The sequence below is a fragment of the Antrostomus carolinensis genome, unplaced genomic scaffold (assembly GCF_000700745.2).
Source record: "Antrostomus carolinensis isolate BGI_N321 unplaced genomic scaffold, ASM70074v2 scaffold7201, whole genome shotgun sequence".
NCBI lineage: Eukaryota > Metazoa > Chordata > Aves > Caprimulgiformes > Caprimulgidae > Antrostomus > Antrostomus carolinensis.
In genome coordinates, this window is record NW_010293406.1 from 1,689 (window position 1) to 16,795 (window position 15,107).

At 35.5% G+C, this 15,107-nt stretch overlaps 2 protein-coding genes across 2 annotated transcripts in view; one reads left to right on the top strand and one right to left on the bottom strand.

Annotated features, from left to right (window-relative positions):
• Positions 1-410: 410 nt before the first annotated feature.
• LOC104520063 (vacuolar protein sorting-associated protein 29) lies at positions 411-2,271 on the top strand. The gene is made up of 3 exons (XM_010177253.1): positions 411-881; positions 1,356-1,591; positions 1,901-2,271. The coding sequence occupies exons 1-3, from the start codon at positions 675-677 to the stop codon at positions 2,016-2,018; spliced, it is 561 nt and encodes a 186-aa protein (XP_010175555.1). The 5' UTR covers positions 411-674; the 3' UTR covers positions 2,019-2,271.
• A 1,535-nt stretch (positions 2,272-3,806) lies between these two features.
• The window catches only part of KNTC1 (kinetochore associated 1), a 35,955-nt gene continuing 24,654 nt past the window's right edge, over positions 3,807-15,107 (bottom strand). The window contains exons 45-63 of the mRNA XM_010177254.1: positions 14,749-14,920; positions 14,262-14,320; positions 13,901-14,117; positions 13,306-13,379; positions 11,998-12,208; positions 11,782-11,891; positions 11,093-11,142; positions 10,605-10,683; positions 9,805-9,923; positions 9,171-9,306; positions 8,139-8,234; positions 7,441-7,497; positions 6,930-6,984; positions 6,787-6,850; positions 6,471-6,600; positions 5,355-5,444; positions 5,086-5,231; positions 4,113-4,203; positions 3,807-3,857 (exon numbers count right to left, since the gene is read on the bottom strand). Coding sequence (XP_010175556.1) covers positions 3,807-3,857; positions 4,113-4,203; positions 5,086-5,231; positions 5,355-5,444; positions 6,471-6,600; positions 6,787-6,850; positions 6,930-6,984; positions 7,441-7,497; positions 8,139-8,234; positions 9,171-9,306; positions 9,805-9,923; positions 10,605-10,683; positions 11,093-11,142; positions 11,782-11,891; positions 11,998-12,208; positions 13,306-13,379; positions 13,901-14,117; positions 14,262-14,320; positions 14,749-14,920 — 2,007 coding nt within the window. The remainder of the gene's footprint in view (positions 3,858-4,112; positions 4,204-5,085; positions 5,232-5,354; positions 5,445-6,470; positions 6,601-6,786; positions 6,851-6,929; positions 6,985-7,440; positions 7,498-8,138; positions 8,235-9,170; positions 9,307-9,804; positions 9,924-10,604; positions 10,684-11,092; positions 11,143-11,781; positions 11,892-11,997; positions 12,209-13,305; positions 13,380-13,900; positions 14,118-14,261; positions 14,321-14,748; positions 14,921-15,107) is intronic.

A 15,107-nucleotide genomic window follows, 5' to 3' on the forward strand; every position in this document is an offset into this window, starting at 1 on the left:
GGATGGTGTGCAATAGTCTGGCTTATTTTCTCTGCAGTGCCCTGGTTTTTTGTTTGTTCTTTTTTTTTCAGCTGTTAGTCTTATTCTGTTGTTCAGTGGTTCCTACAATACTGAACAAGCTTCTTATTCTGGTCAGCTATTAACACATGTTGCAAATTTGCTGCCTTTTTTTTTTTCTTTTGATAAGGAAGAAAACAAAAGTTTAATTAAAGTAGAAAAAAAACTTGCATGAAGAGTTTTAAAGGGAAGTGGCCACAGTTCAGGTCTGTGCTTGAGAACATATACTATAAATTTCCTGTATATTTTTTGGGGGGGATGTTTAAGGAGAAAAAAGAAAAGAGAGTAGTTTATGTGAGTTCTCAAATTTGTGTAAAATACATCAAGTAGTAACACATTTCTTTTGTTGTAGCTTGCAATGGCTTTTGGCAACAAAATGAAAAATAAAATCTGTAGACTGTTGTGTTTGTAAGGCTGCCCTCTTGGTAATGTTCTGTGTTAGTAAGGGCCCTTGTTTTCCTTCAAAACAGCAATATTTCATCACCATTTCATTCTTATTTTAGTAGCTTTTATATCAAAATGCAAAGTTATGAAACTGAAGAAAAACACTGCAATGCTTTCCCTTTCCTAATGATTCTTGTCTTAATAAGTATCTGTAACAATCTTTCTTCCCTGCCATGACACCTGCTAAGTTGGTGTTAGTGTTGGGAGATCTTCACATTCCACATCGATGCAACAGCCTCCCAGCCAAATTCAAAAAACTGCTGGTTCCAGGAAAAATCCAACACATCCTCTGCACAGGAAACCTCTGCACCAAGGACACGTACGACTACCTCAAGACTCTGGCTGGGGATGTTCACGTTGTCAGAGGAGACTTTGATGAGGTAGTGTCCTCTCTGGATAATGATGGGTTTTGTGCATCTTTTACATAAAGGCAACATTTAGGTTCTTTGTAATTCAAGTAAAAGTGGGTAAATTGAGCTTGCAAAGAGCACTTGAAAAGCAAACTAAGCAAAAGAGTTGGGGTTACGGTCGATTATGTGAATTGCACAGTCAGTTTTCATCTGTCATCAGTCTGGATAAAAGTAATTTGTGTACTTGCCTATGTCTAGGACTCCAGCAAACAGGACCTGCTGTTGTCAGATCTTTGGAGTTCCTTGCATCCTACCACTTTCTCCACAGTGCTCATAAAAGCAGCTTTGTAGCTCTCATTTTGTAGCAGTAGGGCCAGTTACATTTATTATTTCCATAAGCTCCTCCTCACCTCTTCTTGGTGTTACATAGAGATTTTTTTTAAATTTAAATCTGTATATCTAATCTGTGTTTTGGTGGTGGTGTTTTTTTATTTATTTTTTTAGAACCTGAATTATCCTGAACAGAAAGTTGTAACTGTTGGACAGTTCAAAATTGGGCTGATTCATGGCCATCAGGTTATTCCTTGGGGTGATATGGCCAGCCTGGCGCTGCTACAGAGGCAATTTGATGTGGACATCCTAATTTCAGGACATACACACAAATTTGAGGCATTTGAACATGAAAATAAATTCTATATCAATCCAGGATCAGCTACAGGAGCGTATCATGCCTTAGAGAAGTAAGTGAAGTATTGGAAATATCTAGGGGGGGTGGTTTCTATTTAATAACAAAACTGAACAACAAAATTCAGTCTGAAGGTTAACACTTACATTCTAAATGTCAGGGAGAGGAAGGATTGATGGTACTTGCTCAATCCCCTTGACTGAATCAGATGAGAGTGAAATACTTAAAGCTTCAGATGTGATGTGCTGTGTTTATAAAATTCATATCCATTTTCCTTAAGAGTTATTTCTGCTGAGTAGTGGTGAAACACTTCTAAGGCAATTATATACACAAAATTAATATGAATTTTTTTCTCTCTTGCCAGCAACATCATTCCTTCCTTTGTGCTGATGGATATCCAGGCTTCTACAGTAGTTACATATGTCTATCAACTAATTGGAGATGATGTGAAAGTAGAAAGAATCGAGTACAAAAAATCTTAAAAATGTCTTTCTTTGCTTGTCTGGTATTTTTACCATCTCATTCTGAACTGCAAGTTACTACAATACTTGATTGCTAGTTTACAGTACTACACTTACTCGCTAACAGCTTAACAATGTAGCTTATTGGTAATAACTTTAAAACAACATTGTGTTTGCTTTTCTCTGTATGAATTGATTTGTAAAATATTCCATTAATATAACTGTTTAAATACTGTTCCTTAATGTTGTAATAAAACTCCACTTCATAGAAAAACTAAGCTTTATGAACTGTTGTTGGGGAAAAATGTAACAGTTGAAGTTGCTTTTTAAAATGCCTGATGCTCTGGTTTGGTGACTTATGTCTAAAGGATACTTGTAAAAGGCTCAAACAAAAGATTAATGGCTTTGGGGCCATGGTATGTTTGCTTCAGAATCCAGTTGATATTTAATTTTCTCAATTTAACATTTCCAGTTCAGTTAAAAGAATAAAATTGATTGATAGATTCTGAAAATGTTGCAATCAACTCATAATTTACAGTGGTAATTTCACTGTCGAAAGTTTAACTTTAGTCTGTCTATAATCAAAGCAGTTTCAAATACCACACTGCTTTAATGAATGATGGTCTCATTAAACTATGAGCAGCAAAGAGAGGTTTTTCTTTATTTCTGGCTCATACCTGACCCTATGTGTATATGCACTTTGCTCCACGTGCAGAGGTTTTAAATACTGCAATTCCACATGGCACTTGTACTACTGAAAACTAAAACCATGGGTTGTTCAAGAAGACTGGACCTTTGGGCTCTCCTGTTCTTATGCCTGCAGGGAACTGAATGTATTTTACCAGCTCCCATTTCTCATGACTGCTAACTTTCCAATAAACACTGAGTTTTATCTCTTGTCTTCTGCAGAAGAACACTGAGCATGGTGGCCTGTTTCCTTTGCAGATGTTGGCCTTTGCATTACGACTTTTTCCAGTGCAGTAGCTGTGCAGTATTTGTCATGAAGGTTTGAGTTAAACTGTTTTCCAGCAGCTAGAACCTTTACTTCTCTGTCATAAGCTGACTAAATTACTTATTTCTACTCAAAATAAACCTGCTTTACCTTAGAAAAAAGACCAAGCATTTCAGCCTGGTATCTCAGGAACCTTTGGCAAACTGCCATTTCATGCAGTTAAACACGTGCCTATTGCTTTATCCTGCTGCAGCTGTAACAAAAGAACAGTTGAAAAGAAAACCTTGGCATGCATTATTCAAGGAAGGTCAGTGACTGAGTAGAACATCAATTTACTGACAACTTCATAATTAAAAAAGGTTTATAGAATACTGAAGGGCCAAAATGGATACGTAAGTCTGTTTATTTGTGCTCACTGTAGTTAAAATTACAATTTGTCTACAAAGTATATTTTACATGAAGTACACCACTTTTACTTACATTTAAAAAGCAGTTTATGCAAAGTTATGTTTGTGTGAATGAAATCTTAGAGTGATTCTCAGCAGACTTAAACGTGGAGAAAGAATATAGAAGGAAATAAACTTGAATCCTTCCTAAAAATCAAAAGTGCTGAATATAAACATTATTGTTGCATAGAAGTTGGAAATTCTGCTGTAAATCTAAACTGTTTCAATGGGGATAGAGTATGGAAAAGAAACAGCCTAGAACAGTTAAAAAAATGTGGAAAACTTGGGGAAGCTTTTGGTAAAAGAGCATTGAGGTTTCAGTTAAATGTTCACCTGACCAGTATGAGCCTTCTCAGTGCATGGCCCTCATCTTGCCAGCAGAGGGAGAAAAGAAAAGGGTAAATCAAGATCTTATCGATGACAGTTCTTGTCCACAGGCTCCTCTGGTACCTTCAGATACATCTATAAGGTTACAGAATATTAATTAGGAAAACAGGATATAATTTAAGACCTGTGAAAGTACTTGAAAGCATAAGGATTAGCATGGCACAGATTCTGTTCAAGTAAAATGAATTATTTGAATTAATCAAAATTATATACAATAATATAAATATAAAATACTTGGCTAGCAAGTATTTTGCTAAAAGTTGAGTGAAAGCCTTAGGTTTAGAAAAAAACAGGAAATACTATATGAGGTACAAAGCTGGTTTGTTTTACCTTCAGAAGATCAGCTGATGGTAGGTCTACCAGAGTAGGATTTCCACATTTCTCTTGATATTCTTGAATTAAGGCAGCTGCATCGTCAATGCTGTAGGAGGCAAGTTTATCAACTCTGTCAACAAGTTCTCTAAAAAGCCAGAAATTTAGATTATATTCACTGAAGTATAAAAATAAGGTATGACCCCACATTTTTGAAGCTGGATAGGTCCCATCATTTCCCAGGAGAGGAAAGCAAGCCATGGTAAGCCTAGTATTTAATCCATGGCTGATAATAAACCAAATATGTACTAGAATTTAAATAGTTATTACTGGTTCCTGTCCCATTTTGACTGTAGGATAACTGGTCGCAAAGTGACTGGGAATACTGGAGTGTTTGGGGTTTGAAATGAAAGTTTGCAGCTGTGGACAATGAGCCCATGTGCTGTGAGTCACTGATTGCTGATGGAGAACTGCCCTGCAGCAGCTTCAGTGGCAACACCCTTTGTGTTATTTAAGTGGAACACAAGAGGTATTTCTAACTCTTGAAAAACTGAGCAGTAACCCTACTGATTCCTGTTGTGAGTACAGGCAGTTCATTTATTTTTTCAGAGTGTTCTTACTGCTGGAGCTGTGACTCCGTGATGCCACTAAGCTGAACTCATCTGAAGGTAAGGCAAAGTGATTAAAAACAAAAGTGTTTGCTTTTTCAGTCAGGTTACTTCTGCTGTTTTAACTGCATTTGATCTGTTTGCCAGTCTGAGTTTAATAAGCTGTTGCTTTGGCTTGAATGACTGTAAAACTCTATCCTAACCATGCAAAGTAGTGAGGTGAGATTTTTATTTTATTTCTTTATTTAACTTGGGAATACTTTAAAAAATTTTTGAGACTACTAGAAAATCTTGATGACTTCAAAGAAATGCAAATAAAATAAAGGAGATACTCAATTTCTGTAGTTGCTATCAGTCATGCATCACCTGTCTTATTAACTTACCAGTTCTTTTTGGCAAAATAATCCACCAGCTCTTTCATTCGGTGGGTATTCATCAGTTGTTGCTTCAATAGTGGAAAATACTTTGTTTTCAGGAATTTTTCATACAGCTTTTCATTTATGATACTGTCCAAAACCAAAGATCTAATCTGTAGATTTAAGGTTTAGTCATGGAAAAGTATTAATATTTTAAACATTAAAAATTCTGTGTATGCTTATCTATCAGAAAAGCCTCAAAGTCAAAGCCAGGTGAGTAAATTTTATTTATTTACCTGTGAAGCAAATGCCACTACTTCTCCAGTGTTCATGTGTTCATCTATTTGTTGCAGCACTGTTTCTGTGTTACACGTTGATAAGAAACCCTTGCAAAAATAAGTTACAAAACATTAATATTCTGTTAATTACTCGAGTAGAAATTCTTCTTTCAGAGCAAGTACTTGATGTATTTGGGAACAATAAATATTTTTGAAATTCTAGGAACAAACATGAAATTATCAAACCAGGACCTGTGCAGTTTGACTGAAATAATGCTCGTTGCTTTTAACTCTCAAAGGGCATTTTGCTGTAGCTGTGACAGGATTTTTTGACTCATTACCAGCAGACTAAATGTGTTACACTAATGCTGTATTTTGGGATAATCTTTCTGAGCTTATCTTTAAGAACTGGAAGTCTAAGAATTTCAGTTGTCTTTATTACTGCCAGCTTGGTCATGATAAATGTGGGAACAGCCTATAGTGCTTCATATGGGAGAACGATGGAAAGCATAAATTAATGGCAATAAATTAGAAGAGAGAGGAAACTGTCACGATACACAGATAGTGAGGATCTGGCTTTAAGGCAAAAGGTTTACATCAGAACTTGTAATGCCTATCAAGAATCTTTCTAAGAAGTCAGGAGCTTTCACCCAACATTTTTCCTAAGTAGGATTCGGTAGTTTTCTTACAGTCTGCTGTGAAACTGGCCTACTGGTAGCTCGTCAGCAATTGTATCTGTTACCAACTTCATGCTGCTATGGCAGGAATATGCCTATAGTTTAGATTTTGTAGGGGGGTTTTTTGTAGGTTTTATGGGTGGGATCCCATAAAATATCCTCAAATCCACAAAAGGCAAAGTCATATGACAAAGCTGCTGAGGATGACTTGAAGCTAGCTGGTTTTGCCTTTTTTTTTCTTTTTTTTTTTTAAAAAAAGAGGAAGTGTTCACATGATCCCTTTCAGAAGGACAAATTCAAAGCCTTAGCCTTTTTGGGTGGGAAATGCCAAGCAGCTGTCAGCAGTGTCATATTTTTAAAAGTTGGAATTATAAGTTACCATCTTTCACAGTTTCTAGTGAATATAACATACTTAAAGACATTTCCCTTGCACAGATAGAACACGCAAATTATTTACCTGAATTTGCTGCTCTCGCTTCTCAGCCTGAGGAGTCAGCAACAGGCACCCCAAAGCAAAAGCTGGAAGGTCCAACTGTGCATACTGTTTAGCTATTCCAATGACATCCAAGTCAGCCAGAACAGGACACCTTCAGAAGAAGATTAGGAGTGAAGTTCTCAACTATGATATGTATAACTGGATGTTTTAGTACTGTCAACAAAATGGTACTGAGATTTTTAAGCCAGATAGAACAATATTGGGTTGTTGGATGAGAAATTACAAACAGGCATTCCTACTGAAACTAATACCAATGTGGGGTGTACTAGCTACTTACTTGAGTAGAATCACAAAACACTCACAACATTCCCCTAACTGTTTAGGGCTTGGTGGACATGAAGCTAAGAAGAAAAGAAAACATGATAATGTAAATATATAACCAAGTTGCTATACCAACATAATAGCTAATAACAACCTTACCTGTGAGAAATGGTGACAGAACTACACTCCGCCAAGCTCGACTGAAGTTGGGAATCTGTTGACAGCAAAGTTTTAAAGTAAGAGCCAAACACAGCTGTAACTAAGTGTACGTGGAAACAGACATCCTGACCCACTAAGTGGAAGAAGCCTGTCAATTTTCTTTTCCTTTTGGCCTGGATTAATTATTCCCTAACGTTGCTTTCCTCATCTCATAGTCTAAGATTTAGCCATATTTTGATGGCAAAATTATTCTGTCCAACTTTACAAAAGCCTCCAAGTAAGTGTTTACTGAAGGAACTACAAATGCAATGTATACTATTTTAGTGATTAATAATGATACTCATCTGCATGTTGCATTGTCAAAAAAAAAATCATTTAAAAAGAATCTTTTCATGCACAACACTTCCTGGCATAAACAGCTGCCATCCATCCACACACACACACACACAAATAAGATGCTAAACTGTTTTAAGAGAAGAAAAAGATTAGGAGTCACAGAGTATTTGCTTACCTCCCATAAGGAATGAATCCCAGTAATTGCTATCAAAACTCTTCTTAGATACTGAATCTGAAAAATAAAAATAAATTAAAAAAAAAGCTACAGTGTTTTTAGAGATTTGTGATAATCTACAGAACTGCATTACACTTGTTTTGTCTGTAGCATGCAAACTTACAGTTCCTCAAGGTACTTCTGTTCCTTTCGGAGGAGTAACTGATTCATACAGAAGTATAATCTATAGTTTAGTAAATTAAATTATCACAAGTGGTAGCAGCATATGTTGTGTCAGTAAATACCCAACACTTCTGGTAGTCTTAGTACAACTCGTGCTGAAAAGTTTATGATCCCACCTGCTTTGCTTTTAGTACCTAAATCTCATTAGATTATTATATAAAAAGATACATATTATGTTGTAAAGTTATAATAATATAAGAAATTTTTCAATTTATTATCATAGGATTTACTCTTGCCATCTGAAAGGCTTTGTCCCTTAAAAAAAACAAAACTAGAACAATTTAAGATCAAATTCTCAATTCCTTAAAGCTTCATTAGCTCAGTATCTAAGAGCCCACAGTAACCATGTAAACTATCAATAATTGTTCACAATAAGTTTATAGTTTCTTTATCTATCACAGTCTTTAGGAATCAGTGGATTAAAAACATGCTTTTTCTCACCTCACTGCAGAACTTCATGCTTAAAAATTCCTTACCATATTGAAACCAAGGAGTTTCTGTAGCAGGCCATTCCACAGCTGGGAATCATACACTTTGTATTCTAGGCTAAGTTCTGTCACCAGTCTAACAGCCTAAAGGAGAGCAAGGACACGCTGTATTTAAATATACATTCATGATCTTCAAACCTCTACTGCCTGCCAGTGTAATTTTAGATTTTTACAGGATTACTGGGACCTTTAACTCCTCAAAGGCCATAACCAAGCCACTTTCAAAATTATTTTACACATATGAGGAGAATTAAAACAAAACCAAAAACCTCACCTATATGTGATATCAATTTATTTTCCAATTGTAGGAAGGATAAAGCTTTTTTTAATCTGTCATTTTCAAGTTTTAGACTTCCTTGTATATATTTCAACTAAAGAACAGATCACTTCACTTATATGGCTATAAATCAGAGAATTACTGTTGGAGCTTTAATAGAACAGTAGGTTTTTTTCATATACTTTTGTCAACCTGGAAATATCATTTCCCTGCCCTTGTCCTCAGTGTTAACTGTTTACAAAACATAGTTGATATCACAAAGTAACTGTCCAAGTCAAATTTCTAAGCAGAGCATAACTTAAAACCTATCCCTGGCATATTAGATAAGTAACTAACAGCTATTCTAAAGGTGTATACCTGTTAATATTTAATTCATATTAAAGTATGAGCTATGAGTCCAAACAGCTTAAAAATAAAATAATAATTTAAAAAATATTTAAAAAAGGCTTCTACACCAAAGATCTTGCTTCCCAGACAAGGTATGGGTACACAAAGATGGGCAAGTACTAGGGGATAATTATGTGATGGACAGTAGTCAGTACATTGACAGGCTGGGTTTTTTTGGTCGCCCTGAAAGAGGAATCTTTGGGGTAACTGCATATTCACTGGTATTTTTAAATATGAGTACTGTATGAATAGAAGAGCAAATTGGAGCAAGACCTGTTAGAAATGCATGTGCTATGTCCATTTCACACAATGTGTAACAAACAGACAAAAAATCACAAAGGATTTAAAAATCATACCGTGGGTTCATGGCTGTGATTCTTCCATAGCCCCTTAATCATTCCTTCCTTGGGACTCTTATGAAATGATTCGTAAGTATATGGAATATTCAAGATTTCAAACTCTGCCAGATAAATGCAGCATTTTAGAAAATACCTGTAAAAAAAAATTTCCCCCCCCAAAACAGGAGTTAATAATATTTACAGTGATTATTCTCTTATAACTCACATAATCAAGGTCAGGGTAATATTGAAAAAGTATTTTTCTGTTGCTTAAATTAAAAAAAAAAAAAAAAAAAAAAAAAAGAAAAAAAGAAAAAATAATTTAGATTGTATTTGTACTTATAAAGGAGTTCTTAATGAAGTAAAAAAACTTTCTGGGAAAGTAACTGCAATCTATGCAAAATGCAACAAAACATTTTCCATGTAACCTTGTATTACTTTCAGGTTTACAAATTAGGATTGTGATATACTGAACTGCATTGGAGTGAAATTAAAAGATGTACTTATGCTCTTCAGAAATAGTTTTTTTTAAAGCTCAAAAAACAGATTAGTAAAAAACAATTCTCCAAATATAATTTTTTTTTTCCCACTGGCTGTTAAGGACCAACAAAACATCATTATTAAGGAACACCTGAAGGAAAATTCATCTTACTTTACTTTCTCAATGGGTTTCTTGAAGAGTGATTCCACAGTGTTGGTATCTGCCAAGTAGAGGAGACACTTAAGTGCTCTGCTCCTGTGAGCAAATGTCAACTGAGTAACACCAATTGGCTGAGAGAGGAGGGGGAAAAAAAACACAGTGAAAAGTCACAACAATTGGCAGAACAACTAGAAAGTGGGTTATATTTGTCTAATATGATCCTTTCTAAGATTCTTTTGATTCATTTAGTGGAAATATATGCTAAGTAACAGACTGGTTCACATTCAACTTTTATACTAACCTGCTGAAATATTTGTCAACTTATAAGAACACTGCTAAGGCAGGTGGTTTTCTAGATTTAATACTGCTAATGCAGGGAAGAAAAACATTTATCATATACAGTATCACATATACATTTACTAAGCGTGAAAGACTGAAGGTTAAGGTTCTGCTAAAATAATTTCACCACTTGGCTTTAATTGCGCCCAAAGTGAGCCAATTTATTACACCAGCCTAAAGCACACTCTAGAAAATGTTTAATTAAGTTATTTTCAGATAATATCAACAATAAATTTAGAAAACCCAGAGCTGAAGGGCTGTTCTTGACAGTTAATAGCAAAATTCAGTGAACACCACAGTTTTACCCCAAAGGTGTGGGGGGGAGAAACAGAGCTCATACAGATATAAACTGACTAACACAGATACAAAGGCCTTAGGTTGAAACTTACACAGTTAAAGCAGACAACACTTGATTTTAATAAGAGGTAAAAGCTTCATAAGTAGCAAGCTAAAATAAGAATTTAGAAACTTACAGATGTGGCAGATGTTGTAATTGCAAAAAGCATCCTTGAACTATAATCCATTGGGCGTGACTGAAGTAGATAGATAACTCTGCAAAAATACATTTGTTTTTAATACAAGTACAGCATAGATACTGAAATACAATGTATGAATATTCATTCAGATGTCACTATATTTCACTGTCAAAAAGAGATTAAGGATAAGAGATTCCAAGGATAAAGAAAATAAGGAGAAAATCTCCAAATAGCTACTCTTAAGCACGCTTAACACTTAACAGCTACTTTTAACACTTAACATCTGGAAGTTAACTGCAAATGGCATTTCATTGCATAAAGAAGTGTTTGATGATTCAAAACTGATGTCACCAGAAAGGAAAAATAAGAACACAACAGTGAGTTCTGAATCACACAGACTGTTTGGTTTCTTGAAAAAACCAGATAGAGTTAAACTTGCAAGTCAACAATAATTTGCTGTATTATATGTAAGACAACACACATACCTTCGGAGTTCTTCATCTTCCTGTACATCTCCAAAGATTTCTTGAGTTTTCTTTAAAAAGACATTAAAATCTAGTTGTGAGAGTTTTCTAAATTGCTTGGATAAACAGCTGGGTCATATTTCTGCTTAAACCCTGTCTTAAAAGCTGAGCACCCCTGCTAATGCAGCCAAGGAAAGGAATTCTGATTCTATCAGTCCTTTATTTAACTGTGTGCTTGGCAGTCAGTACCATTCCTCAGGCTGCTAACTGGTATTTTGAAGCAGAGGCAATGTCTGCTCCCTGCCCTTTCTCACTGAGCTCTAAGCTGCAGACAGCAATTAACTCTCTGTTAGCTAAGTTGCAACAGGAGAGAATTCCTTCTCTTACTGATTCTAGAATCACTGTTTGATGAGGTTAATATATTTACAACTCCTTTAGGCTGGCTACACAACCTTACTGTAGCACCAAAGATAAGATTTTAATCTGTATACAGAGAGAAGGGAAAGCATTTCAGGTAATTCTCACTAGAGACAGTGGTGTGCAGAAATATTAGAAAGGTATTGAAATTGTTCATCGCCTGAATTCAGATGCATTTTAAATAGATTCATGAGTATTAAAGGCAAATTGTGCAAAATAAGCTTAGTTTTTTAATACATATTTTATGTAATAGGCTATTTTTCTCCAAAACCAAATCTCCAGTGATGACTTACTTCTGAGGGCAGTATACTTGGACATAGCCATTTATCCAGCAGTTTATCCCAAATTTTGTTCATATCCAAATTGTTAATTTCGGCTATTTCCTTAGCTGCCATATGGATATCTATAGAAAGAGGTAGAGACAATATATTTACAAACTAGTATTAACTTGCTAAGTATTTTTTAAAGAACTCCTTTTGCTCCTTTGAAACTAGATTATGGATACTCACCTGGATAATCTCTGCCAGTTGGATTTTGGATTCTTTGGTCTATACTGTGGTGTTCATATAGTAAAATGATAAGATTTGCTGGTTTCCCAATAGATTTTAAATGCTCTCCAGTGTTCAAGTTATGTGTTATTAGAACATTTTCTGTTGCTGACCGCTTATACTGCATATATAATTTCTTCTGTAGGACTTCAGCTTTTTCATGTGAATCATCCTTTAGCAAAACACCACAGTTTTATGTAAAACAACGTCCTTTTACTGAAAAGCACTAGAAAAATCATTTTAGCTTTTTATAATTTAAAACACTGCACTGGGTAGCAAGATCTGATCAGATGTGTCCCCATACCTGTATCTGGAACACTGGAACAGGTTGCCCAAGGAAGTTGTGGATGTCCCCTCCCTGGAAGTGTTTAAGGCCAGGTTGGATGAGGCTTTGAGCAACCTGGTCTAGTGGAAGGTGTCCCTGCTGATGGCAGGGGGGTTGGGACTGGATGAGCTTTAAGGTCCCTTCCAACCCAAAACATTCTATGATTCTATGATCTACAGGTATTTTTTCTGTAAACAGACTGTATTAACCAGGCTGCCCTAAGCAAGCAAATGGATTTTGAAAAAAACTGTAAACAAAGGTATGTTGTGAAAAAGCCAATTAAAATATGCACCAGTAGGTAAAATTAAGACATTTTGAGGTAAAATGGAGAAGAAAAAAGATTTAATATTAAACCTTGAATTACAGTTTAAATTTGTCATAATTCTATTCAAAGATGTGACTAAGTATCAGAGGACTATTTAGTGTTCATTGTGCCTCAACAACGCCATAGTAAGTGAGATATTTACAAGCAAAGGTGAGATTCTTACTCACCTTTCCCTACCAATCATGTAAAAATGAGCCTGAGAATCAAGTCAAAGCAGACTTTCTTTATATATATTACTATAAAGAACTCAAGAGTCTTGGAACTCAAAGCAAAAGTTAGTAATGCTATTATCTAACAGCTGGAACAGATTTCAACTCGATTCTCCTGCAGCAAGAAAAATGCACATAAGAGGAGAAAGAACAAATTATTCTTCTTAAAACCTGTATATTTTTTGCCCACCCTCCAAGAACTGGGAGCCTAGTTTTTGTTAGGTTGTGAACAGGAGACTATTACTGGACAGAGAGGGTTTTTCTGTGGGGTCACTTACACAGTCACTTCCCCCAAAAACAGCACTTCCCATATCAGGGTTGGTTAAGGTACAATTTACACACCACTACCCAGAACACTAACATAAGTACCTGACTGTACAACAACAGTTTTGCAAGCAGTTTACCATTACCTTGGCTGTAGTGTTCTTTAGCCATTTCTCAGCTAGATAGAGACAGAATTTCAGTGCCTGAATCTGGTCAGGACCTTTTTTAAAGAAAAAAAAACAAAAAAGGGAAGGGGGTAAGGAAGTAAATAATGTAAATTTTCATTAATCCTTTCTACTCTATACAGAATATCCATTTTATTTCAAAGAATTAAAAAATAGAAGCTATTTAAAGTATTGGGGAACCTTTTGTGCCTAAAGAGCAAAAAAATATTATCTATTTGGATTCATAGAGAAGCTAGCTTAAATTTGGCCGAAATATTTGCTTTCGCCAAAACAACTTGTCTGAAGATGGTAAGACAGAAATGTTAAGCAAGACAACATGGCTTAAAAAGAGAGAAAAAAGGATGTAATAGTGATGCCGTGTTACAAAAGGGCTGCTGTTCTAGCCTACTGTTCAAAATTGTGTCTAGGAGAAAAATGCATTTTTACTCTCAAACTTCCCTGGCTTTTATCTAAGAATACTGAACAAATGTTTGGTTACAGGCTAGCTTTTCTTTTATCAAACCTGTTCTCTTCCTCCCATTATTCCACCCCCTAAGTTATCACATATGCATCTTACCTGTTGGAAATTCTTGTGCAATCTTGTGAGCAATAGCTACAGCCCACTCTGGATTAATTATAGACAGCAGATATGACTGAATCGTCTGCACGGTTTTAGTTGTTTCCTTGTTAACAACTGACGTGTATCCACTGTTTCTCATTTCAAATATTTTTGGTTTCAATTTTTTTTCAAAGACATGTCGAGCTGCAGACATGTGTAAGGTATCCAGTGAAACCTAGAAAAACATTAAAGTAGATTAAGTGTTGTCAGAAGTTCGATAGCGAGGCCAAAATCATGCAAAAGAAAGACAAAAGCTTTTTATTTTGGGTGGGAGGAAAAGAATAATTTTGAAATAAATCCTTTTGAGATGCTAATTTACCTTCATCAGTTTGGAAATCAACAGAAGTGTTGGGAAGGATTCCTCACTGAGCTCTGCAGCTGAAAGGAAAAAGACAGCTGTCTATGATAGTGTCACAGTCCACTTGCAGCTTTCTCTATGAAATTAAGCACTTTCAGTTTATTGTTAGATGTGGACCTCCACTGGGAGACAAAGAATATAATCTTAATTCTCCACACTGGCCTGGGAAGTGGGATACATGGATTACTTTGGTCTTTGAGAGGTCCTAAGAAAAGAATCTGAGGACAGAATTCTGCATGGTATATATCATCTTAGCTCTGCTGAAAGCCAGTTACCTCATCAGTAGCAATTTGGGAGCACAAGTGTTTTCCTGAGTATTTGGGATGAAAATTGCATTAATAAAGAAATACAATTAATGTAAAATATATACTGTAAAACTTTAAAGTTCACAGATAGTAGAGAAAGAGAATCATGCCTATAACTAGCCATAAAAAAATATTGTACGTACATATAATGTTCCAGAAACATTGTGCAGTTCTAAAGAATATCAGATGAAAGGGCAATCTGGTTTGAGCAGCTGGAGATAAGGGAATCACATGCTCCAAAACATATTGGTGTTCTAGGTCCACAGGTGGAGAAATTCTTTTGTAAGATTCCAGATGTTTGAGGAGGCTCAAAGCCTAGAATGAAATAAAAGAAAAAAGGCAGGGAAAAAGAAGAAAAAGCCATAAGACTCCTGTATTTCTCCTCACCCCACCAGTAAACGTGCCAAAGTCTTGGACCCATATGTTTTTTTGGCAGAGTTGGTACACATCTGTAGAGTTTTTATCCCTGTTATGAGCCATTGCTGAGAAACAGTTAGAGATC